Source organism: Pogoniulus pusillus, chromosome 13, assembly GCF_015220805.1.
Source record: "Pogoniulus pusillus isolate bPogPus1 chromosome 13, bPogPus1.pri, whole genome shotgun sequence".
Lineage (NCBI taxonomy): Eukaryota > Metazoa > Chordata > Aves > Piciformes > Lybiidae > Pogoniulus > Pogoniulus pusillus.
The window spans coordinates 149,781-174,412 of NC_087276.1; the positions used below are offsets into that span (position 1 = coordinate 149,781).

The 24,632-nt window shown below is 44.0% G+C and overlaps 1 protein-coding gene across 2 annotated transcripts in view; it reads right to left on the bottom strand.

Annotated features, from left to right (window-relative positions):
• The window catches only part of SPSB4 (splA/ryanodine receptor domain and SOCS box containing 4), a 149,910-nt gene that overhangs the window by 58,677 nt on the left and 66,601 nt on the right, over positions 1 to 24,632 (bottom strand). The window contains exon 3 of one of the 2 annotated variants that reach the window (XM_064152751.1): positions 9,291 to 9,659. The exons of the other annotated variant lie outside the window; for it this stretch is intronic. Coding sequence (XP_064008821.1) covers positions 9,640 to 9,659 — 20 coding nt within the window. The 3' untranslated portion in view covers positions 9,291 to 9,639. Of the gene's footprint in view, positions 1 to 9,290; positions 9,660 to 24,632 lie in introns of those variants that run through there. 2 annotated transcript variants of the gene reach the window in all.

Consider the following 24,632-nt stretch of genomic DNA (forward strand, 5'->3'; position numbering starts at 1 on the left):
GGAACAGGTGTAGATGAGATGGCTGTAGACATTCTCTGGAGGGAAATCAGGAACAGTCTCTCACTGCAGGGCATCAGTGACGAATCAGATGCTGGGTTCTGGTTGGATGCCTCATTGTGATGCGATGCTGTAGGACTCTGGGTAGCTGCTGGTGTGATGTAGGTTCTGTTGGACGACGTGTAGTGGTGAGGGTATAACTACAAAAACAACTTGTAACCCTTATGAACTATAATACAAGTATTACACAACTATGATACAACTATAATACAAGGTAACCTGAAATATCTGGAACACTTGGAATTAACTCTGAAATTTCAAAACCTTTTCAGCTAAAGAGAGATTTCTCTGAGGGACACACTCGATAATACCAGTTTCCAGCATTACCCAGTATGTGTGACCAGGACCCTCTGCAGATACCACCCCTTTGATAGGTTTTCCCCCACCAGAGGCAGGAGCAACCCACACAGTCTTTCCCAGTAGATTCCTTTCACAGACTACAGGAACTCCATCTCCCTTAACTATGGGCAGTAGGGCAGACTGAGCAGGACCAGCTCTGTTAACTGATCCCCTGCTATTCACCAGCCAAGTGGCTTCTGCAAGGTGCTTCTCCCAGTTTCTGAGAGTTCCATCTCCCATAGCCTTCAGGGTGGTCTTCAGCAGGCCATTGTGGCACTCAATCTTTCCTGCAGCTTGTGGGTAGTATGGGATGTGGTAAACACATTCTATCCCATGCTCTTTTGCCCAGTTGCTTACAAGGTGGTTCTTGAAATGGGTCCCGTTGTCAGACTCAATTCTCTCTGGGACACCGTGTCTCCACAGGATGTGGCTCTGCAGACCCAGAATGGTGTTACGGGCAGTAGCATGAGGTACTGGGTAGGTTTCCAGCCACCCCGTGCTTCCCTCCACCATGGTTAACACATACTGCTTGCCACTGCGAGACTGAGGCAGAGTGATGTAATCCATCTGCCAGGCCTCCCCATACCTGTACTTGACCACCGTCCCCCGTACCACAAAGGCCTCATGTGCTTAGCTTGCTTTAGGGCAGCACAGATGTCACATTCATGGATAACCTGAGCTATGGCATCCATGAATATGTCCACGGATCTGTCTCGGGCCCATTGGTATGTGGCATCTCTTCCTTGGTGGCCAGAAGAGTCATGTGCCCACCAAGCTAAGAACAGTTAACCTTTGTGATTCCAGTCCAGGTCAATCTGGCAGATGTGGGCAGCCAGGTCAGCTTGGTGGTTATGCTGCTGTTCTTCAGTGGCTCTGCTCTTTGGGATGTGGGCATTGATGTGTCGGATATTAACTGGTAGTTTGTCCAGGCGTGCAGAAATGTCTTGCCAGAGATCAGCAGCCCAAATAGGCTTCCCTTTTCTCTGCCAATCATTTCTCTTCCACTCCTTCAGCCACCCCCATAAGGCATTTGCTACCATCCATGAGTCGGTGTAGATGTATAGCATTGGCCACTGCTCTCGTTCTGCAATGTCTAGGGCCAGCTGGATGGCTTTCACCTCAGCATATTGGCTGGATTCACCTCCTCCATCCCTTGCCTCTGCAACCCTGCATGTGGGGTTCCAGATGGCAGCCTTCCATCTCTGCCTGCTGCCTACCAGGTGGCAAGATCCATCTGTGAATAGACCATATGCCTTTTCCTCCTCAGGGAGGTCACTGTATGGGGGAGCTTCCTCAGCACGGGTCACTGTCTTCTCTTCTGCTGGCTTTCCAAAGTCAGTGCCCTCTGGCCAGTTGGTGATGACCTCTACAATGCCTGGGCGCTCGAGAGTCCCCATCCTAGCCCTCTGAGTTATCAGAGCCATCCACTTACTCCAAGTGGCATCTGTGGCACGGTGCGGAGTTGAACCCTTCCCTTTAAACATCCAAGTCAGGACTGGAAGCCTTGGAGCTAAAAGGAGTGGTGACTCCATCCCAATCACCTCAGAGGCAGCTCTAACTCCCTCATAGGCAGCTAGGATTTCTTTCTCTGTGGGGGTATAATTGGTCTCTGAGCCTTTGTACGCCTTGCTCCAGAACCCGAGTGGGCGGCCTCTTGTCTCATCAGGAGCTTTCTGCCATAGGCTCCAGCTAGGACCATTCTCACAGCTGCTGTGTAGAGAATGTTCTTAATCTCTGGGCCGGTTCGAACTGGTCCCAAGGCCATGGCATGGACCATCTCTCGTTTGATCTGGTCAAATGCCACCTGCTGCTCAGGTCCCCACCCAAAGTTATTCCTCTTTCTTGTAACGCCAAAGAGGGGTTTCACAATTTGACTGTACCCAGGAATGTGCATCTTCCAAAAGCCCACAAACCCCAGGAAGGATTGTGTCTCCTTCCGGTTAGTGGGTTCCACCATAGTGGCCACTTTATTCACCACATCCATAGGGATGTGGCATCGGCCATCCTGCCATCAAACTCCCAGGAACTGGATCTCTCTGGCAGGCCCTTTCACTTTGCTTCTCTTAATGGCAAAACCAGCATCCAACAGGATATTAATGATCTTCTCACCCTTCTCGAAGACCTCCTCTGCTGTCTCACCCCATACAATGACGCCATCGATGTACTGCAGATGTTCTGGAGCTCCACCCTTCTCCAGTGCAGTCTGGATGATGCTATGGCAGATTGTAGGGCTGTGCTTCCACCCTTGAGGCAGTCTGTTCCAGTGCTACTGGACTCCTCTCCAGGTGAAGAAAAACTGTGGCCTACATTCTTCTGCAATGGGGGTGGAGAAGAAAGCATTAGCAATGTCGATTGTGGCATACCATTTGGCCTCCTTCATTTCCAGTTCATACTGCAGCTCCAACATATCAGGCACAGCTGTGCTGATTGGAGGAGTCACTTCATTCAGGCCTCTGAAGTCCACAGTCAGTCTTCATTCCCTATTCTCTTTCAGCACTGGCTGTATCGGGCTGCTGAAGGGTGAGTGGCTCTTGCTGGTGACAAGCTGCTGCTCCAGGCAGCGAATCAGCTGCTGTATGGGTAGCAGGGAGTCTCTGTTGGTGCAGTATTGCCTGCAATGAACTACATAAGAAGCAATGGGTGGCTTGACATCCTCCACCTTGTAGGTACCAACCATGGAAGGGTCATCTGACAAACCAGGCATGATACACAGCTGCTCTTTATCAGCAGTCTCTACAGCTGCTATGCCAAATGTCCACTTGTACCCCTTTGGGTCTTTAAAATACCCTTCCTGGAGAAAGTCGATCCCCAGAATGCAAGGTGCATCAGGGCCAATCACTATGGTGTGCTTCTCCCACACATTCCCAGTGAGGCTTATCTCAGCTTGCAGCACAGTCAATTCCTGAGACCCTCCTGTAACTCCTGAAATTGTAATAGTTTCTGTCCCCCTATGGCTGGAGAGTATCAGAGTGCATTGGGCACCGGTGTCTACTAAAGCTTGGTACTTCTCGGCTTCAGAAGTGCCAGGCCATTTCACAAACACATCCCAGTATACTCTGTTGTCCCTGTTCTCCACCTGGCTGGAGACAGGGCACCTCTAATGCTGAGCAGTGTGGCCACATGAGACACATGGACCTGAATTACTAGCAGGACCACCCCTTGGGTGAGAGGATCCTGCGGGACAGTGTCCTGCGGGACACTGGAGCAACCCCTCTTCTGGAGGAGTTATTCCCTGTGTTTGCAGCCTGCAGTTCCCTTATTCTGGCCCGTATTGCTGAAGTGGGCTGGCCATGCCATTTGTCCATGTTTTCCCCGTGTTCACACAGTGTTCTCCAAAGTGAACCCCTGTGTGTACACTGTCTGCTCTGGGCTGGTCTCCTGCGGGGAGGAGGAGGAGCACGGCGGCGTGTGTTCCTTACAGCTGAGACTTGCACCCATTCTGAAGGTGAAGAGCAGTCGTCCTCTGCCTTCTGCAGTTCAGAGAAAGAGGCTTTTAGCTCATTCACTTCTTGGGTGAGGGTCTCTACAGTGGCAATTAAGGTTTTCCTCGACAAACTGTCTTCAAACTGTCTCAGGTCATTCACAAACTCCCTGATTGTGGGAAGGTTGTCGGGGTCTCTACCCAGCAGCAGTGCTCCCAGTGTAGGGGCATATGTGGAAGGGGCACACTGGGTCAGTTTCTTTAAGAGGGCTAGCATCATGCAGACATCATCAGGGTCCGAGGGCATCTGGCCATCCCCATAGATTATCTCCTGTACCGCCATTTGCCTCAGGTATGAGATAGCCTGTTCCATATCTGTCCATTTAAGGGGATGGAAAATCATGTCATCCTTGGTGGGATATCGGTATCTCACAGCTATGAGAAGCCTGGCCCAAAGTGAGTGGGTACCATCGAGCCTCCCCAGCTCTTTATCTACACCCCCATCCCTCGACAGGGATCCCAGCTGCCTTGCCTCTCATCTAGGTCCACTGTTTCTGCTCCTGCATCCCAACATTTCAAAAGCCAGGCTAAAAGGGACTGTCCATTTGCCCTTGCATACTCCTGCCTTGTGTGCCTGATTTCCTTTCTGGGCGTGGAGCTGATAAAGATAACTCCATTATCAGGTCCATTTCCAGCTGGTTGCTGTTGCTGGGGGGTGCTGGTTCCTGATAAGGTACCTTGCCCTGGATCTGTGTCTGTGGGAGGGTTCAGGTTTCTGGCTGGCCACGTGGTGATGGGAGCGAGGTGGACAGGGCTGGGCTGTGGGGGCAGGGTCCGGGGGGCTGCCCTGGGCGGGACCGGGGGTGGAGTTCAGGGCAGAGCCGCGCTAGGGACAGTGCCTGTGCTCGGGGCTGCCTGACCGGTCTGACCGGTCTGACCTGTCGCCCACTCCCCGCAGCTGCAGCCAGGGCAGTGAGAGCCACCCCTCCCCCTAAGCATCCTAATGGCGGCGCCCACACGAGGTCTCCACGTGTTCCAGCTCAGAGCTACATTGTTAATTCCCAAACCCACATTTACACACAGTGAAATAACAGCTATCCAGTACCATTTTTCCCCCAAGATATCTGGAGCTTCTGTGTCCCAACACATATACTCAGATTGATTCCATGTTCCAGAAACATTTCTAAACACAGTTAGATTACTCACAGAATTCAGGAAATAGGCATAGACTCGGACAGGCAAATGCTTAGAATATTCCCAGACCATATCAATGACAATCCAGAAGACATGGTAACTTATAAACTTTAACAGCCAGGACCAAAACAGCCATGCAAAAGCGTGAATGATTAAGACTCTCAGAATATCCATTTTTTAACTTCCAAATCTTCTCTGAAAGAATTCTTTCTACCTAGCCCCATGTTGAGACGCCAAATAAATTGTCTTGGGTTCAAATGCAGGTTCCTAGAGACTCTAATAATTTTAGTAGACCCAATGACAATTTATAGAATTTATAGAGTGCCCTCCCCTCTTCCTCCTCCTTTCCCAGAAAAAAAGGTAGGGATTTAGATATAGGGAGAGAGAGGTAAGCACACCCAAATAAATCAATCTCACTCGATTTGGAAGTTAAAAAGGAAAAGTTTAACAATAACTTAGAAAAGGTATTGGAGGTAGGGGAGTTTACAAAGGATAAGGAAGGGAAAAACAGCAAAATACAAAAAGGGATGGATACAACCCGAGCAATGTGATGGTGTCTCTGCCTCGTGGCTGCCACGTGGTGTGCTGGTATGCAGTGTGTGTGTGTGTGTCAAGAGGGAGCGAAGAAAAGAGGGCTAGGAGCAGGAAGCTCCTCTGTTTTATAGGACAGGAAGTGGGGGGAGTGGGCTAACCATCACCTGGAGTGTGGCCCACCCCTGGGAAAGGGCCAAGACCCCTAGGGTCAGGTTCAGGGTTCCGCCCCCCTGGAGTGTTAACCCTATACATCTGGGTGATTTCCAAAGTGTGGGGAGGCAGGTAATACCCATACCATCACATATTCAAACTTCAGATTAACAGCAACAACATTTCTGAACAGAGAGCTGCCACTACCATAGAGGTGAGTAAAAGCTTCATGTGAAAGATTTTCCTCTTTTAAAAAATATGCAACTGTATGTAAACAACTTTAATTCTTGCAAAACATCTTTTCCAAATGCATGATTACTACAAATGTTTGAATACATATTTACAGTGTGCCTAAGGGAGAGAATTTATTTTTAATTCAATGGAAAAAAACACAGCAATACATTTTCAATACTCAGGGAAACCAAACCAAGCAGGTGTATGTCAACTCATTGTGCTAGTTTGAAGCTAGTTAGAATGTTTTGGTGAGAAGGACTAAATCATAGGCTGTGAAATCAAACCACGAGTGATGTGTACTTCCCTCATAGGCTTGCTGAGATGTATAAAAACATAAGCCAAAACATAGATAACACACTCAGCATACCACTCTCACTCGGGCTGCTGGCTGAGCTGCATCTTTCTAACCTCACCCTCCATTTTGGACTAACCCACCCTGCTTCCTAAACCTCTGTCCAAACCTCTATTCTTCCTTGGGACTGGGGTAAGGTTGAGAGGGGTAGGAGGAAGGTGAAGAGGTGGTTGAGAGCCCCTTCTCGGGACTCAGGTTTCTGGGAGGGGAGTTGTGTTTCTGTATTATCTTTTACCTTGTCTATTTCTGTATATACTGTAAATATCTGCTTGTCTATTGTGCCAGCTGTAAATATAAGCTTCATTCCTATTTCCAGAGCCGGCTGAGTCTAGTCTGGGTGATATCTAAAGTGTGGGTGGTGAGTAATACCCAAACCATCACACTCGTGCATACAAGATCTAGACTTATGAAATTCTGAATGCTGAATTAAATGCTTAAAATCAGCCTTCAGGGGAAGTTTTGTCAACCAAGCCTGCATTTCATGAAGTTGTTCCATGTGGCAAACATTCCAAATGCTCTCTATAGCACCATGGAATTGCCACCTCCTTTTGAATATGCTCCTTACAAGGATCCATCCCGCTAAGTAACAGCATTTCCTTGCCACCTGCAAAGGTACAAGGAAGCTAAAATTATCCCTCCTATCTGAAGGCAGCTTAGAGGGCTCCACTCATCCTCGCAAAGGGCACAGAAAAATAGCCACCTGCAAGCAGAAGTGCTGATTTTCACTGACTGAAGGAGAACAGGCATGGTAAGAACACACTGAAGAATTAACAATTATTCTAACAGGCTACCTCATGGAGGAAAAAAAAAACCCAAAACCCAGCTGTCAAAAAACCCACCCAACTACCACACCAGCCAAAAAATAAAGCAACAAACCAACAACCTCATTTCCAGACAACATAATACTAATATTATAAGCAATACAACTGGTGTAGTCACAAGCACTAACCTGTCTTTGCAGTACAACCTGCTTTGCTCCAGGGCATATTGATTTTATTGCATGGCTGTAATTTAGGGAGTCATCCAAAGTAATTACAAAATGTTACTAATTATCCTCCTTGCTTCTAGATGTGATTTCAAAGTCACAGTTAGAATCTACATCAAACTGGAATTACTCAAGAGTTAAATTATCCTTCTGATTCCCTCCCAAAACAGAAAAATCAATTCTTTATGTGGCCCATTCTGTGTTATTGATGTAGAGATGACATAAAGTACCCATAAATCCATTAGCTGCTGTCTGAAAGAAACATTGGTAAGTGAATGATACTTAATGACAAAAAGATGGGAATCCAGTGGTGACAATCCTGGAGAGGAGTCCACTAACAAGTCAGCCCCAATTCCTGCAAAGGGTTTCCCAGGCTTTGCAAACTAAATATTGTCACATGCTTTGTGCCATACACAGCCAACCATGGTGTTCAACCAGTATTAAAGGTTACTTTGCAATATGTATTCCTGAAAACCTTTAACCTCCTGATTTCACAGATAGAAAGAGCCGTGCCTGCCTAGCAGTGCCCAAGAGCCAAAGAACCTCACCCTGGGCAGATTTTCTAAGTGGAGAATGTGATGACCACATTATGTTACTTGTCACAGATCTAAACTTGCTCCCAGTAGCACCAGGCAAGTAACCTTGGCTGCCGTAGCTACAAACTACGTAAATGACTACACGTGGCACTGTCAGAGGTGCTCAGTGGTGCTCCCACTGAAAATTCAGGAGTCCTGGCTAAGCTAGAACAAAGCCAATTCAACATCTGCTTCCACTCAGACTGAATGAATCCCAACAGCTTCTGTTCAGTCACAGGAATCAAAACCACCCAACTCTAACCCTGCACAGTGATAGCCATGATCGCAACCTGCAACCCCCAACTGGAACAAATAAATGGAATATAACTTTATCAGGGTGCTTGAACTTGTAACTTTAAACCCCGTGCAACCAGGGGAATTTACCTCATACCCCCTGGTAAAGTGCTCCAAAGGGCAATTGTGATGGTTTGGGTGTTATCTGCTCCCCCCACTTGTATGAAATCACCCAGACCAGACTCAGCCAAGCTGGAAATTAGAATGAAGCTTTATATTTACAGCTTACCACAATATAGAAGCAGGTGTTTACAATATCTACAGCTATATACAGAAATATGCAAGTTAAAATATAATATAGAAACAACCACCCCTCCCAGAAACCAGAGTCCCCAGGAGGGGCTTCCAACCACCCTCCCACCTCCTTTCCACCCCTCTACCTTATCCCAGACTTTGTCTTACACTCAAGGTGAGTTTGGAGAATCAGCCAGGGGGGTTAGGAAGCAGGGGGGTTAGTCACACAGACAGCCCATTAGAGAGAAAAGTGCATACAGCCAGAGCCAGAGCACAACTCTGTTATCTATGTTTGTGTTCTTGTTTTCATACATCTCAGCAAGCTTATGAAGTAGACATCACCATTGTTTCCTTTTCACAGCCTGTCATCTGATTCCTCTCACTAAAATATCCCAGCTAAACTCAAACTGGCACAGCAATAAATTACTCTCACTAATAAAACAAACAACTTAATTCCAGTTCATACTTTTCCTCCCACCCAGCAGATTCTTCTGGGTCTTACACACATGACTTGAAAGAGTTCTTCCATTGTTTTTTTTCTGGAATACAAACTCCTACATCACAATGCAGTTTCTGGCTAAAAAGAGTATTCAGCAAAAAGAAGTGAACTATGCAGGGAAGAGAGCAGGCACCTGGCAGCTGCAGTAAGGGAGACAGTGTCTCTGATAGACAAAGACAGAAGATGGTTCTTCCAAGAACATTGTGCTTTATTTCTACCTGTACATAGATGTATGAAGAGAGAAAAATCTGACACAGGAGTGATGTGGAGTTTCTGAATAATAAATGTTTCTGAACTTCCTTAAAGAAAAAAAGGCCCAAGTATGATTTTTAAGGAAAATATGTATTTTAATAATTTCAGTAAATTTTTATGAAAATGTATAACTTAGTGTTTTGTCTACTCATAGTTTTAAAATCCAGCACTGAATGTACACATTTAAACCATAATAGAAAGGAGTAATCACTCACCTACAGGAATTGTAAAGGGAAATGCAGTCAAAATTCCCTTTAAGAAGTCAAAGAACAGAATTTTATTTTACCCCAGATATATTTCATGTATTTCTTCTATATGATACTGGGACCCATAGTGTCTGTAGACAGATCCTGAGCAATGCTATAGATCCCAAGGGGACTCCCAACAGTTGAAGAAAGAGATGCAAGTCCTAAACCCAGCCAGGTACTACTGTTTGGTTTGGCTTCATCCCAGCATACGCTTTTTAGCTGAAGTGCAAAGCTTTATTTCCTGACTTATGAACAGGAGCACATGGCCACATTAACTCTCCAGTAATGTACCTAAAACAAGACAGACAGAACCATTTTCTCTACAAAAACTTTCTTTGTAACAAAGCATTGTCAAGCAGGAAGTGGAATAACATAATACAGTAGTACTCTAGTCAAAAGATTTTTCTAATAAAATTTAACAGCAAATACACATTTACACAAAGGGCTTATGCAACAAACAGATGCTTCAGAAAGAAAAGCTCGTGAATGCACACCAACAAAACCAAGCATCTAATAAGAAATGATTCTTATACGAACAAGTCTCTTACAAAACTCATATTTAAAACATGCTGATGTCCATTCAAATAGGAGTCAATATCAACATGAAGCTCAAATAGATTTCCTCCAAAAAAATCACCTTTGATAAGACTGTCCCAAAAAAAACATCTTGTGCTAGTTTGAATCTAGCTAGAATGCTTTGGTGATAAGAATCAGATTACAGGCTGTGAAAGGAAAACAGTGGTGATGTCTACTTCCCTTATAGGCCTGCTGAGATGTATAGGAACAAGTAATGAAAACATAGATAACCACTCTTGCTTGGGCTGCTGGCTGAGCTGCATCTTACTCTCTAACCTCACCCTCCATTTTGAACTAATCCACTTTGCTTCCTAACCCCCCTGGCCTAACCTCTGTTCTTCCTTGGGACTGGGGTAAGGTTGAGAGGGGTAGAGGGAAGGTGAAGGGGTGGTTGGGAGCCCCTCCTGGAGACTCAGGTTTCTGGGAGGGGAGTTGTGTTTCTCTATTACCTTTTTACCTTGTCTATTTCTGTATATATTGTAACTATCTGCTTGTATATTGTGCTAAGCTGTAAATATAAGCTTCATTCCTATTTCCAGAGCCAGCTGAGTCTAGTCTGGGTGATTTCCAAAGTGGGGGGGAACAGGTAACACCCAAACCATCACACATCTTATACCCCAAAGTGGCCACACTATCAACTTACCATCCTCTCTTTTCAGTCCAGGATTCATCACAGGTTCAATATAAGAGATTATCCATTACACTACCCAGATACTTCAGAACAAGAGCTTTATGAACAAGGCAAAGATTTATGCTGTGCAATTTCACATGCTCTTCCTTCCCCTTGGAGCTTAATTCAGTCTATGCAACCCAAAATTGCCTAAACTTAGCTCCCATGCCCTGTAAGCAATCCAGTCAAGTATTAAATGTCACTGGACAATACTGACCCAGTAAGTCTCCTCTTATCTTGTGACTTCAGCCAAAGTTTGCTTACTTCCAAATTTTTCATTTTCTCAAGGGAACGCAAATTCTATACTTGTGAAGAATGAATAACACAAACTATGGCTAGAACACCAAAACTGACCCCAAAGTACACATAGCACAGATAAGGCAAGAGAAAAAGATCAACTTTTTCTTTACGTGCTCTCCTCCTAGGTGTACCAACCAAGATAACTGAAGAGGATTACTTAAGACAACTGAAAATAAACCCAAACCATCAACATCAAAAGGAAAGCAATGTTTTCATGACCAAGTCCTTTGTGTGAGGTACACGTGTTACCAGTTCCCTTCCTTGGTATTTTTGGCACTTTAATGAAACCTTAATATCAGCAAAGAACATGAAATGTATCAAAGCCCTAACACAATTAAAGCACTGTTAAGTGCTGGAGGTCAAAAATACAACAGCAATGAGAGTAGAGGGAGGATTGCACAGACCATACTATCTAGTTACACTCAACATTTTAAATAATACTTAGAAGAGTGCTTAAAAGACAAAATATAAATAAAATAGAAGATCAATAAAGTTCATATAATCCCTTTAGAAGAGCACATGCTTGACTTCAGCATTAAGATCTATTTTGGAGGTATGCATCTAACAGAAAAGTGGAAAATCCAGAAGGGCAAACCAGATACCAAACAGAGTATGTCTTGATGTACTGGCCTGCATTCTTTTCAGACCTCAGTAAACAGACAAAGTCACCAGAGAGGACAGACAGATGCTCAAATCCTCATGCAACCCACTGGTGCCTCAGTGCACTGCTGACAGTAGGTCAGCTGATGAATTCCTCACCACTCTCCAGTGCAACCATCCAACAGTAAACAGGCCCAGCAGTTTGCTACAAACATCAGCTTGCTGGAGAACTGGTGCTACTGAAAGAGAAAACATGGAAGAAACTAGGCAGGGGGTGTTGGTGGTGACATGCTGGGCTGGGTAAAGACTTGGTTATCTAACAGAATACCTTGATGAAGTTGGACAGTTTGTAATCTTAAACTCCAACTCAAGGAATATGGAGAAAGTTACATTCTTTAATTCATTGAATCAATGTATGTCTGTGATGGTTTGGGTGTTACCCGCCCCCCCCCCCCCCCCCATTTTGGAAATCACCCAGACTAGATTCAGCTGCTCTGGAAATTGAATGAAGATTTATATTTACAGCTTAGCACAACATACAAGCAGAGATTTACAATATATACAGTGATGTACAGAAATACACAAGTTAAAATGAATACAGAAACACAACAGCCCTCCCAGAAACCTTAGTCCCCACTCCTCTACCTTACCCTAGATCTTGCCTTATGTTTAAGGTAGTTTTGAGGGTTGGCCAGGTGGGTTAGGAAGCAGGTGGATTAGTCACACAGACAGGTTAGCTTAGAGAGAGAAGTTCAGCCCAAAAGCCCAGGCAGTGACTGTATTATCTATGTTTGGATTCTTGTTCTTATACATCTCAGCAAGCCAATGAGTGAAGTAGACATCACCATTGTTTTCCCTCCACAGCCTGTGATCTAGTTCTTCTCACCAAAACATTCTAGCTAGCTTCAAACTAGCACAAACCACCCCTGCCTATCCCACTCAGAGTATTGCTGAGAACTATCTGATCTCATCTAAAACAATATTTACGCTAATGAATATTACAAGTTCAGTTCACACTTCATTCCGGCTATCTCAGAGGTAGGTGATTCAAAAGCTCAGAAAACAGTGAAGAGTTTGTCTCCTCACAGATGAGATGAGAACAAGGACTCCATGTTATCATTTTTGGTGGGAACGTTGGCAGCTTTCCCAGAATCTATGGGAGGAGGTGTAGTGGTAGCCCCCCCCTTTCTCTTCCCCTGAGCTATCACTGTTTTGATTTGGATTGCCATTTATCTCATTCTGTTTACCATTTGTCTTGGACACTGGCCCTTTCTTTTTATTTCTTAAAGGTGCCACACTCGAGTTTCTCATGCATAATGTTAAAATTATTATAAAATCAAAAATTGTAAGACCTAAGATCACACATGACAGAAATACCACGGTCTGACATGAATAAAATTCAGAACAAGGGTCAGACACCTGAGTCTTACGTAAGATTACTCGCATTAAAACTGTAGATAAAGCAGAAGAAGTAATGATTCCATTTCCTGTAATGTCACTGGTAAAAGACTCAGTGACATTAAACCCTATATAGCCAAGGATGAAATCCCCCCAACTCTAAAAAATGGATGTAAGTTTAGCTTTGATCTTCTTCAAAATTAAAGAAAAAGTAACCAATTTGTGCCATGATCCATTTATAAACAAGAAAATAGAAGACAGGCAACACAATAGCCTCCGCTAAGTAAAATAGCTTCATTCTGATTCCCAGAGTTAATTGACAATCACTCAAAATCAATTTGCCCCACATTGGAGTGCCAAAATAAAAGATGTGATGTTTTGGGTGTTACCTGACCCCCACACTTTGGAAATCACCCAGACTAGACTAAGCCAGTTCTGGAAATTTGAATGAAGCTTATATTTACAGCTTGGAAGAATATACAAGCAGATGTTTACAATATATACAGTTATATACAGAAATACACAAGGTAAAAGGTAATACAGAAACACAGCAGTCCTCCCAGAAACCTGAGTCCCCAGGAAGGGCTCCCACCTGCCCTTTCACCTTCTCGCCCCCCATCTCAACCTTACCCTAGTCCCAAGGAAGAATGGAGGTTCAGTCAGGGGGTTAGGAAGCAAAGTGGATTAATCAGAGAAACAGCAGAGAGGCTATAAAGACATGCAGCTCAGAGCTCCCAGGCAGAACGACTCCCTTATTTATGTTTGGATTTTTGTTCTTAATACCTCTCAGCAAGCCAATGGGTGAAGTAGACATGACCATTGTTTTCCTTCCACAGCCTGTAATCTAGATCTTCTCACCAAAACATTCTAGCGAGCTTGAAACTAGCACAGTGTCAAATAAATTAAGTTCGCTGGTCAATATGCATATGAACTTCTCTGAGGTTGTTCTGTAACTAATTTGTATCAAAATTCAGTATCTTTTTATATAGAGTTTTCAAGGTAAAAGGAAAACAGAGAAGTTTGGATGCATTTTTCTTGTGATCATTGTTTTTTAGACTTAGTGTTGCAGTAGCTTGACTGGGATGCTGTTTCAGTGATTTACTAGTTAGTGATGTTTTGGATGAGGGGAAGATTTACCACAAAGAGGGCATTTCTGAATACAACTCAGTATTTCAGATACTGTACCAATTAGTTACCCATGCCAGCACACTAACATCACTCTCAAGCAGATATAAAATTAGTCAGGAAGAAAGATTTGCATCCCTTTTTATCCTGAAGCATACATACATACATATATATATATATACACACACACAAACATATAGACATACACACATACATACATAGAGAATGCAGGTAGCTGCTGCTCTTCCTCAGGAGGGAATGTTTTACAGTTACAATGTGTTTGTGGTGACCTTTTCTGAATGAACAATTGGTGAGTGGCCATATGGAAACCTGCAAACATGACGTACAGCTTCCTTTAAGGTTTGAAGGTTACCTAAATATGAACAGATGTTCATATTCAGCTCAATAAGAAAGGTGGTATTAATTCCACTATCACACCACTGCAGGAATTCTGGCACAGTCTAACCTTTATTGAGGGTCATTTTTAGGCTTACCTATAATAATTCCCTTTAAGCAGCTTCCATTTACAGTTGTCGAAGCTATTTTATAAACTTAGCCTGACAAAAACTTGGGTTTATACTCCTGGAAGCATTTTAAGCATTTAGTTGGTAATGGAAAGCACACGTGAGAAATGGAATATCAAATAATTCTAACAGTAGTATTCCCATACTTTATTTTAATCTTATTCATAGAAGCAAAGCAGAAATGAAATTCACCTTATATGACCAGACCAAACAATCCTATAATGCTTGCTGCAACTCCTAACAGCTTCAGTGCTCTTCAGAATTACTTGACATTTCACTAAAACCCAAGTTACACTCCCTCTTCTATCAGAGATCATTATATGTAGGGCCACAAACCCACTTCTTCTACCATTCAGAAGTTCAGTTTTAATAAACATAAAGCTAAATCTTGTATTTATTTTCATATACAAGAAAGTACTTTATGAAATGTCAACCTTTTTTGAGTAGGCAATTTTATTGGAGTTTATCTAATTTTGTTTTCCACTTTTCTGACATTTCCTGGGCTGAAGAATGTAACTAGACAGCCACATTTAACCAATATCAGAATATCCTTTATGAATATATATAATTCTTTTTAAAGCCCACTTATACTTTTGATTTCCATATCAACTCACTGCCATGATTCATAGGATTCATTTTTCCAATTTATGATATTTTTTTTTTTTTTATTAAAGATAAAACACCTGATAGCTCCCTGGAACACCTCAGTCATCACGTTTTGGCACAAGACCTTCCACAGTTACTTCTTCTGTTCCATTTATGAGTACATAGGTTTAGTGGTTTTTTAATATTCTCTGTGGTTCTTTTGCAGGCTGAAGGGTTTTAAGTCAAAATGAACCAGAGGTGGTCTGCCACATAACACATAGGTAAGCTGCCACAATCTGCTCTGAATGCAAAAAGCTTATACAGGAGACTAGAAAGATTAAAAAAAATTATTAAGAGTTACTTGCCAAGGGTTAAGGCAGGGCTTACCATGAGATGAGTCACAGACACTCTTCTATGAAGCCCTCTCCCAAATGGGGAAGAGAAAGGGAATAAAGGAGAGAAACCGACAGGTTGAGAGAGAAAATTAAAATAAAAATCATGAAATAGATACAAATAGACACAAACTCAATCACCTGGCAACAGTGATATCATCATCACCAGCAAATGCTGTGGGTGACTCAGCAGCAGACTGAGAGCTGGACTGGAAGCAGGAGCTGGACTGTGGAAACAGATTCAGGAACAGATTGGTTGGGATAAAAGGCAGAATAGACTGAGTCCGTTGCTGGTGATCACCTGTCCTGTCCATTCCTCCCCACAGGTGCCACCTCTTACTTACCCCAATGTGGTACACAAGATTTAGCAGTAACCTGGTCTGAACCCCAACCCTCAGCAGTAACTCTAAACATCAATGTTATCACTGCTAGGAGAAGCCACTGCCTCTGAAAATATGTTAACTTCAGAAAGTGCTGTTGCTGAGAAGAGACTGAGCTGAGAAGTAAAATCACTAAGCAGAATTAGTCCTAACTCAAACCAGAACAATTACTAACACATCTGGCTAAGTAAAACACTCAAATCCAGATGATCAGATGCAAAGAGATCACCCAGATGAAATAAGCCTTACAGTAATCAGGGAAGAAGATGGATTGTCCTATACAAGCTCAGCCAGTCCCACTGCTGTGCCTTAGTTCACTATTAGTTGTTCCATTTGAAGTCAGGATACCAAACTAGGTGGATCATTGCTCAGATCCAGGTTTATTTATTCTTTCCCTGTGCACAAGCCATACTTTTCTTCTTATCTAGTCTATTAAGTTTTAGTATTTATTTAGTTTAGTATTTACTCCTACAGCTGGGGGAAAGGGGTAGAGGGCAGGTAAAGACAACAAGAGTGCACAGCACTCAAGAGGCAGGCACCAGGTTTCCTGCTCTGTTCCCATTCACATCATTCCTTAGGATCACGCATTATTGATATTTCCGTAATACTATGCACAATGCTTCCAAGATCTCTTTCCAGATGACAACAGATCACTGTGCACAGAAACCCTTCACACGCTGCATACATATAGTCCTCCACTATGCTTTACTGGGCACCGAATATGCAGTGCTCAATTTCACCTGCCACTTTCTTCTCCAGTTGTTAAGTTCTGCAGGACTTTCTGCAGCAACTATTGGAGCTCAGTTTAGATCTATCCATCTTGAAAAATTCTGTGTAAATTACTACTTCGCCTTATTTTCCAGTTCATCATTAATGCACTGAGTAGAGCAAATCCCAGCAGAAATCTTACTAATAATCTCCCCCCCAACTTAAAATCTGACCATTTCCTTATGCCTTCTGTTGTCTATCTTTAGAAAAGTTCCCTAAAGAACAGTCCAACTTATCCAATGTACAAATTCCTTAGACACGATGTTTTAGTCAGGTTCTCTGAAATATCTGGAATTTCAAAACCTTGTGGATTGCCCTTACTTCCACATGTGTTATGACCTTCAGAGAGGTCTGAAAAGCATTACATCAACTCCCTTTCATGAAATGATCACAGTTATCATCACGTATATTCACTTGCACAATAATACTATTCCAAATTGCAATTTCTAATACTGAAGCCTAAAACCCACTTAAATTTTTAGTTATTCTTTATCCAAACACTAGATCTCCAGCCTGGATCACTGAGAAACAAAAGCTATGAGTTTCCCTCTGTAATGGAGCCCATTGTATACCATGTTGACCAGATAATTGAAAATAAACTTTTTTCTCACTGGAACACAAAGAGAAATTGAAAAGCAATGTAGAAGGTCTGATGTCTGAGTGGGAGCAACATGAAAATTCCTGTAGTCTGACCACAAAACTGTGATAGGGAATAATATGTTTTGTTCACTAAAATAAGGCGATAGAAGGTTTTTAATAAGTTTTGAGTTTCAGAAGCCCAGGTCAGAGGTCTGCCCTGCCTGAGAGGATTTTCCCGCCTGCCTTGCCTGAGAGGTTTCCCGCCAAGCGATCACCAGGGGGTCGGAAGAAACCCCTCGGCAACAGCAACACACATGCGCAGAGTGCTTGTTTACCTCGAAGGGGACCTGTCAGCGGCGGTGGGCGGACTATAAAAGAGGGAGACCGGGACCAGCTGGGCGCGGCAAGTGGTCGGAGCGGGGACTCCCCCTTGTCGTCCAGCGCTGATTCTTGCCTCTTATCCTGCTTGCTCATTGTAATTAAATAAATTCTAATTGGACTTTGAGATTTTTGTCCTCGAAATTTATCACAATTTGGTGCCATGACTCGGATGCAGACGGCAGGATAGAGGCTTTGGATCTACCTCAGGGGGCACCCCGCCACCTGTTTATCGGCGGCCCGGATAGTCCAGCTTCTATCAGCGCTGCACCGACGAACCCAAATTCAGAGTAAGAGGCAAAGGAGGCCGGCAGACCCTGTAAACTTTGTGCACAAAGGTCCGGACGAAAACGCAGGATGCGTGAGTAATCTGTGGGGATACCGTTCGGTCTGGGTCGGGGATCCTGGAGGCGCAGCGTGTGTGTGTGAATGAGAGGGGGGCCGGCAGCTCGGCACCAACCCAAGTGAGAGGGACCCTCAGTAGTGTGGTTCTCATTGCCCGCGAGGGCGTGAGCCACGAACCAGGGGAAGTGAGTGAACGCACACACGGATTGATTGAGGGCGCTCCAGAAGATGGGACACGGGAAGAGCAAGCCCCTGGCTCCCATGAGACTTCCACCGATACCCAGGGATAGTCCACTGGGATTTATGTTAGACAATTGGGAATCTTATCCTACCACAGGGGATAAGGACAAAGCTAAAATGATTCATTTCTGTGTAGTAGTGTGGGGAGGAAAGGAGGTTTCTAGGAAAGTTTTTTGGCCGATGTTTGGAGCATTAGAGGATTGGGTGAGGCAGAAGTTAACCCTTTGGGTGAATAGTAAACATCCCTTCAGTAAGGAGGAAAGTGATTATGCCAGTGTGTGGATTACTAGACCTGGCATAGACACATTCCTATTCCCCCTAAAAGAAAAACGGAAAGAGAAGAATAGGGAAGAGGAGGTTCCCCTTGTTCCCCCTCCATATGTACCCCCTGAGGAACAACCACCCCCCAACGCACCACCACCCCCGGAAGAAGACCACCATGAGCCCATAGATGACATACAGGGACCCATAACTCGGGGATGGGCCCGAGGACATAATTTATACCCTCTCCAGGAGATGCCCATGGGAGGTCCAGGCCCTGCCCCAGTTACAGGGTTTGTATCCGTTCCCTTGAGCACAGGAGATGTATGGGACTTCAAGAAAGAGATGGGAAGCCTTTTAGAGGATCCTTTGGGGGTGGCAGAAAGATTAGACCAGTTCCTGGGACCTAGTATTTACACCTGGGGGGAGTTGCAATCTATATTAAGCATCCTGTTTACTGCTGAAGAGAGAGGTATGATTAGATGAGCAGGGATGCGAATATGGGACGCCCAACATGCTCAGGGACCCTTAGCCGATACCAAGTGGCCCTTGCAGGATCCCAACTGGAACCACCAGCAACAAGACCATTGAACCAATATGCAGGATTTAAGGGCAATAATAATACAGGGAATAAGGGAGGCAGTACCTCGGGGGCAAAATATTAATAAGTCATTTAATGAGAGACAAAAGAAAGATGAGACCCCCACTGAGTGGTTAGAACGCCTGAGGAAAAATCTACAGATGTACTCAGGCCTAGATCCCGAAACTCAGCTAGGACAGGCCTTATTAAAAACACAGTTTGTGGCCAAGTCATGGGAGGACATCCAGAGAAAGTTAGAAAAGATAGACAATTGCCAGGACAGAGGTCTGGATGAGTTGTTAAGGGAGGCACAGAAGGTATATGTCCGAAGGGACGAAGAGAATCATCGGAGACAAGTCAGAATGATGATGGCAGTAGTCAGGGAGGCAGGTAGATCTGAAAACCCTCCTAAGGCAGGACCGATGAGCCAGAGAAATGGGGGAGGAGTTCCTTGAGTGGACAGGAGAGAAGCAAATGTGTGTTTTTATTGTGGTGTTAAAGGACATTTCCGAAGGAATTGTAGGAAAAGATTGAGAGATGAGAAAACTTTTCAGGAAGATTAGAGGGGTCAGGGGCTCTATTTGCTGGGGGCACAGAAACATCCAGAGCCCTTGATAAAGTTAAAGATAGGTCCCCAGCAGCAGGAAGTTGAATTTTTGGTAGATACTGGTGCGGAGCGATCTACCGTTCAGAAATTACCAGGAGGATGTGAATTATCTAAAGAAACTGCCCAAGTGGTGGGAGCTAAAGGGGAGCCATTTAAGGTTCCAGTAATTAAAAATGTGTTAGTAGAGGCAGAATCTAAAATTGGGGTAGGTAATTTTTTATTAGTTCCAGAGGCAGATTTTAATTTACTAGGGAGGGACCTGATCACTGAGTTAGGTGTTAATGTAGAAGTAATTGATAAGGAGATAAGGATAAAACTCTGCCCCTTGAGAATAGAAGATGAGGCAAGGATTAATCCAGAAGTTTGGTACACCCCAGACAGTGTAGGGAAACTTGACATAACTCCTTTTTTGGTCACCCTCCGAGACCCTGAGATGCCAATAAGAATTAAACAATATCCTATCTCCTCTGAGGGAAAGGAAGGGTTGAGGCCAGAGATAGAAAGATTATTAAGTAAGGGACTTTTGGAACCATGTATGTCCCCTTTTAACACCCCCATTCTGCCTGTGAAAAAGGCAGACAGGTCATACCGGCTGGTACATGACCTGAGAGAAATAAATAAGAGGACAGTGGCTCGATTCCCTGTAGTAGCAAACCCTCACACTCTGTTGAGTAGATTAGGCCCTGAGAAACAATATTATAGTGTGATCGATCTTAAAGATGCATTTTGGACATGTCTCCTAGATGAGAGATGTAGGGATTATTTTGCATTCGAGTGGGAAGACCCAGTCACACATAGGAGACAGCAGTTAAGGTGGACTGTACTTCCCCAGGGGTTTACTGAGTCTCCAAATTTATTTGGACAAGCCTTAGAACAAATCTTACAGGAATATCAGACAGGAGAGGAAGTAGTCCTCCTTCAATATGTAGATGACCTCCTTATTGCTGGGGAAACAGAGGATGGGGTACAAACTGAAAGCATTAGGTTATTGAATTTCTTAAGTGAAAAGGGATTAAAGGTGTCTAAGGCAAAGTTGCAATTTGTAGAGGAAGAAGTAAGATATTTAGGGCATTACCTTTGAAAAGGGGAAAAGAAGATCGACCCAGAAAGGGTAAAAAGGATCCTTTCCATGCCCCCTCCTAGAAGTAAGAGACAGGTTAGGCAATTATTAGGCCTTGTCGGATATTGCCGGCAATGGATAGAGAACTATAGTGCTAAGGTGAAATTTTTATATGAAAAACTAAGTCAGGATGGGTTAATGAAGTGGGACGAAGAAAATGATGAGCAGTTAAAAAGGTGTGATGGTTTGGGGGTTACCCCGCCCCCCCACACTTTTGTATTTGCCCCAGCTAACTCAGACGGACCCTGGGAATATAGATGAAGCAATTTATTTACAGCTAGCAGAATTTACAAGCAGCTATTTACACTATATACAGTTATATACAATTATATACAATTATATACAAAGGATAAACAATACAAAAGCACAACTCCCCTCCCAGAAACCAAGGTCCCCAGGAGGGGCTCTCAAACCACCCCAACACCTCCCCCCCGGCCCTCTCAACCTTACCCCAGTTCTCAGGAAGAAGAGAGGTGCAGCCAAGAGGTTAGGGAGCAAGGTTAGTAGGAGCAGGGTTAATGAGATGTGACCAGGTCTAAGGCAAAAGCAAGAGTGAGAGACAAAATGGAGAATGTTTTCTTCTTCTTCCCAGAGTTCTCAGCGTGACTGTGAGAGAAGTAGACACAATTGTTTTTCATTTCACTGCCCGTTATCTAGTTCTGTTACCAAAACATTCTAGCTTGCTTCAAACTAGCACAAAAGGCTACAACAGGACCTTGTTAATGCCCCAGTCTTAAGTCTGTCAGACTTAAAAAGACCCCTTTATTTGTTTATAAATACAGAAAATGGCACGGCTTATGGGGTATTGACAAAGGAATGGGCTGGGAAAAAGAAACCTGTAGGATACCTATCCAAATTATTAGATCCTGTAAGTAGGGGATGGCCTACCTGTTTGCAGGCTGTAGTGGCTTGTGCTTTATTAATAGAGGAGGCTAATAAAATCACCCTTAATGGGGAACTGGGGGTATTATCTCCCCATAACATTGGGGGAATACTACAGCAGAAAGCAGATAAATGGATTACAGACGCTCGGCTTTTAAAATATGAAGGGATTTTACTGGATTCTCCAAAATTACCTTTAGAGGTAACTGGTTTACAAAACTTGGCTCAATTTTTATATGGGGAACCAGACGAGGATAAATTAACCCATGAGTGTTTATCAGTTATAGAAGAGCAGACTAAAATAAGGCCTGATCTGGACGAAGAGGAGCTAGAAGACGGAGAGAGATTGTTTGTGGACGGTTCGTCCAGGGTAATAGATGGGAAAAGGGTTTCTGGATATGCTATAGTTAGGGAAGAGAAATTGGAAGTTGTAGAGTCAGGGCCTCTGAGTAAATCTTGGTCGGCACAAGCATGTGAACTTTAGGCTGTATTGAGGGCATTGCAGTTGCTGCAGAACAAATCAGGCACTATTTTTACTGATTCGAAGTACGCTTATGGAGTTGTCCATACTTTTGGGAAGATATGGGAAGAAAGGGGATTGATAAACTCACAAGGAAAAGGGCTAGTCCATCAGGAATTAATTAGGGAATTGCTAAAGGCTCTGAGAGGGCCCAGGAGAATTGCTGTGGTGCATTAAAAAGGACACCAGAGGGGAATGGATTATAAGAGCAGAGGTAACAATGCAGCAGATCAAGAAGCAAAGAGGGCTGCACTGTTAGTGGTACACTCTGCCTCTGGGCAGAGGCAGGATTTAGGAGCAGAGGCCTGCTCCCCTGGAGAAAAACCTTGGCAGCCACTTAGTTTCACCACACAAGAAAAAGAAAAGATGCAGAAAATGGGGCTACGAGAAGACTCTCAAGGGAAGTGGAGACTTCCAGAGGATCATAGAACTGTTCTGCCCAAATCAGTAGCTTTAGAAATGATGAGAAGAATGCACAGCAGAACACATTGGGGAGCACAGGCACTAATAGACCAATTTGCTACAAATCACATGTGCATTGGGGTAGATGACTTAGCAAAGCAGGTGGTACGGGGATGTGCTACTTGCTTGAGAGTAAATAGAGTCAATTTGAGGAAACCTCTGAAAGGGGGAAGGCCAGCAGCCCAAAGGCCATTTGCAAAGACTCAGTTGGATTTTGCTGAGTTACCTAAGGTGGGGAGATACAAATATTTATTAGTAATAGTGGATCATTTGACCCATTATGTAGAGGCCTTCCCTACAGCAAGGGCCACGGCACAGGTTGTAATTAAGACCCTTTTAGAGCAAATAATTCCCCGGTATGGAGTCATAGAAACCATTGACTCAGACAGGGGCCCCCATTTTGTGTCTAAAATTATTACAGAGACTATGGCAGCAATGGGGATACAGTGGGACCACCATACCCCCTGGCACCCCCAGAGTTCTGGGCGAGTAGAAAGAATGAATGGGGAAATTAAGAAACAACTAGCAAAACTCATGATTGAGACCAAATTATCCTGGGTAAAATGTCTACCTTTGGCCTTATTAAACATCAGGACACAGCCCAGAACCGATATGGGAATATCCCCTTTTGAAATGCTGTATGGAATGCCCTACGATATGGGGGAGCCCCGAGATCACCCAGTCCTAAGGGATCAGAACATGAATCTGTATATAGCAAATCTAATGAAGCACAGGGAAAGCTTATGGAGGAAAGGGGTACTAGCACAAAGAACTCCACTGGATTTAAAACTACACCGAGTGCACCCAGGAGACTGGGTGATGATAAAAACGTGGAAGGAGACAACTCTAAACCCGCAGTGGGAGGGCCCTTATCTTGTGTTACTCACTACAGAAACAGCAGTCCGGACAGCTGAAAAAGGATGGGCTCATGCCAGCAGAATTAAAGGACCAGTGGAAGGGCCAGCACCTGAGTGGCAAATAATTGGAGAACCAGGGGACTTAAAGTTAAAATTACAAAGAAGAGGAGACGCTGTAAATGAATAAGAAGGGTTGATTTGTAACTCAGATTGTTATTCCTTTCTGTATACCATCTTTGTAAAATCTGTAGAGACAAGTGGTGGGACATTGCAGACAGGGGATCCCACTTAGGGGAGTTTGAATCCCAGAAGGAAAATAGGGAGAAGCATGAGGGACTAATCTGATTGGCAAAATTGAACCAAAATATAGTAGGCATTGTTGGTTGCACCTGTCAGACCTGATTGATAAAAATCCCAAGGCAGCATATGACCCATTAAACATTAGGATTAAGAAGTTGTCCCAGAGGGCTCCTGAAGAGTATCCCTGCTGCCGAGAAGATGGTACCCCTTGTGGCTCGAAGCAACCGGGTCAACGAGCAAGGCAGAGGGATAAAAGACTGTGGAGAGAAGAACCCTCAAATAGGGACATTGGAGAAATGTTTATGGGACCATATCAGAAAAGAAGATTTTAGCAGGGGGAACAGAGTGCAACCCGGGAATAGGAAAAACTCCGGGGCTTTCCCCATCCCTTGTGCCAATGGTTATCACTTGACTCTACAAATTATTGTTTTGTATTCCTTGCTGTTTGTAAAGGGGACAAAAGCAGATGAACATCTGCCTCACCAGCCATTTAAATGGACTTTAACACGACTGGAAGATCAAAGGGTTATACAAGCTACAATTACCCCTGGTGCCCCTAGCCTCACTTGTTACTTATGTGACATTGTGCCTACCGAGCCCTGCTTGAACTTGCAAAAGTTTTTACTTTTGTCCTAGCTCAAACCCAGGGAAAGGATATTGTAATTATCCTGGACATTATTATTGTGCTTACTGGGGTTGTGAAACCATTGCCTCAGACTGGAGAGTCAGCAATCCAGATAAATATTTGAAGGTGGGATGGGGTCCCTATGGCTGTAAACCCCCAAGACGTCAGGGAGGCGGCATTGCAGACGCAG